A 236-nucleotide genomic window follows, 5' to 3' on the forward strand; every position below is an offset into this window, starting at 1 on the left:
AGCCGGCCCGAGGGCTCGCCCGCCGGCCCGCCCGTGTAGCTGTGCATCTGATATTCTTGCAGTCGTGCCTGAAGAATAAAATAAAGAACTTAAAAGATACAGATTTACATTTGCTCATAGTTGTTTCAAAAATTTACTGGTTTCGGTGACATCTTTTTTTATTATAAGATGGCAAACGAGGAAGCGGCCATCTGAATCCGTCGAAATGGCGAAACGACCGCTCTCCATAGACATCT

At 45.8% G+C, this 236-nt stretch overlaps 1 protein-coding gene across 1 annotated transcript in view; it reads right to left on the reverse strand.

Moving 5' to 3' along the window:
- Nucleotides 1-236, reverse strand: part of LOC106110890 — a 44,406-nt gene that overhangs the window by 1,650 nt on the left and 42,520 nt on the right. Inside the window, exon 7 of the mRNA XM_013292839.1 lies at nt 1-88. This exon is cut by the window's left edge and continues 69 nt beyond it. Coding sequence (XP_013148293.1) covers nt 1-88 — 88 coding nt within the window. The remainder of the gene's footprint in view (nt 89-236) is intronic.

Source organism: Papilio polytes, unplaced genomic scaffold, assembly GCF_000836215.1.
Source record: "Papilio polytes unplaced genomic scaffold, Ppol_1.0 DF824191.1, whole genome shotgun sequence".
In the NCBI taxonomy this organism is placed as follows: Eukaryota; Metazoa; Arthropoda; class Insecta; order Lepidoptera; family Papilionidae; genus Papilio; species Papilio polytes.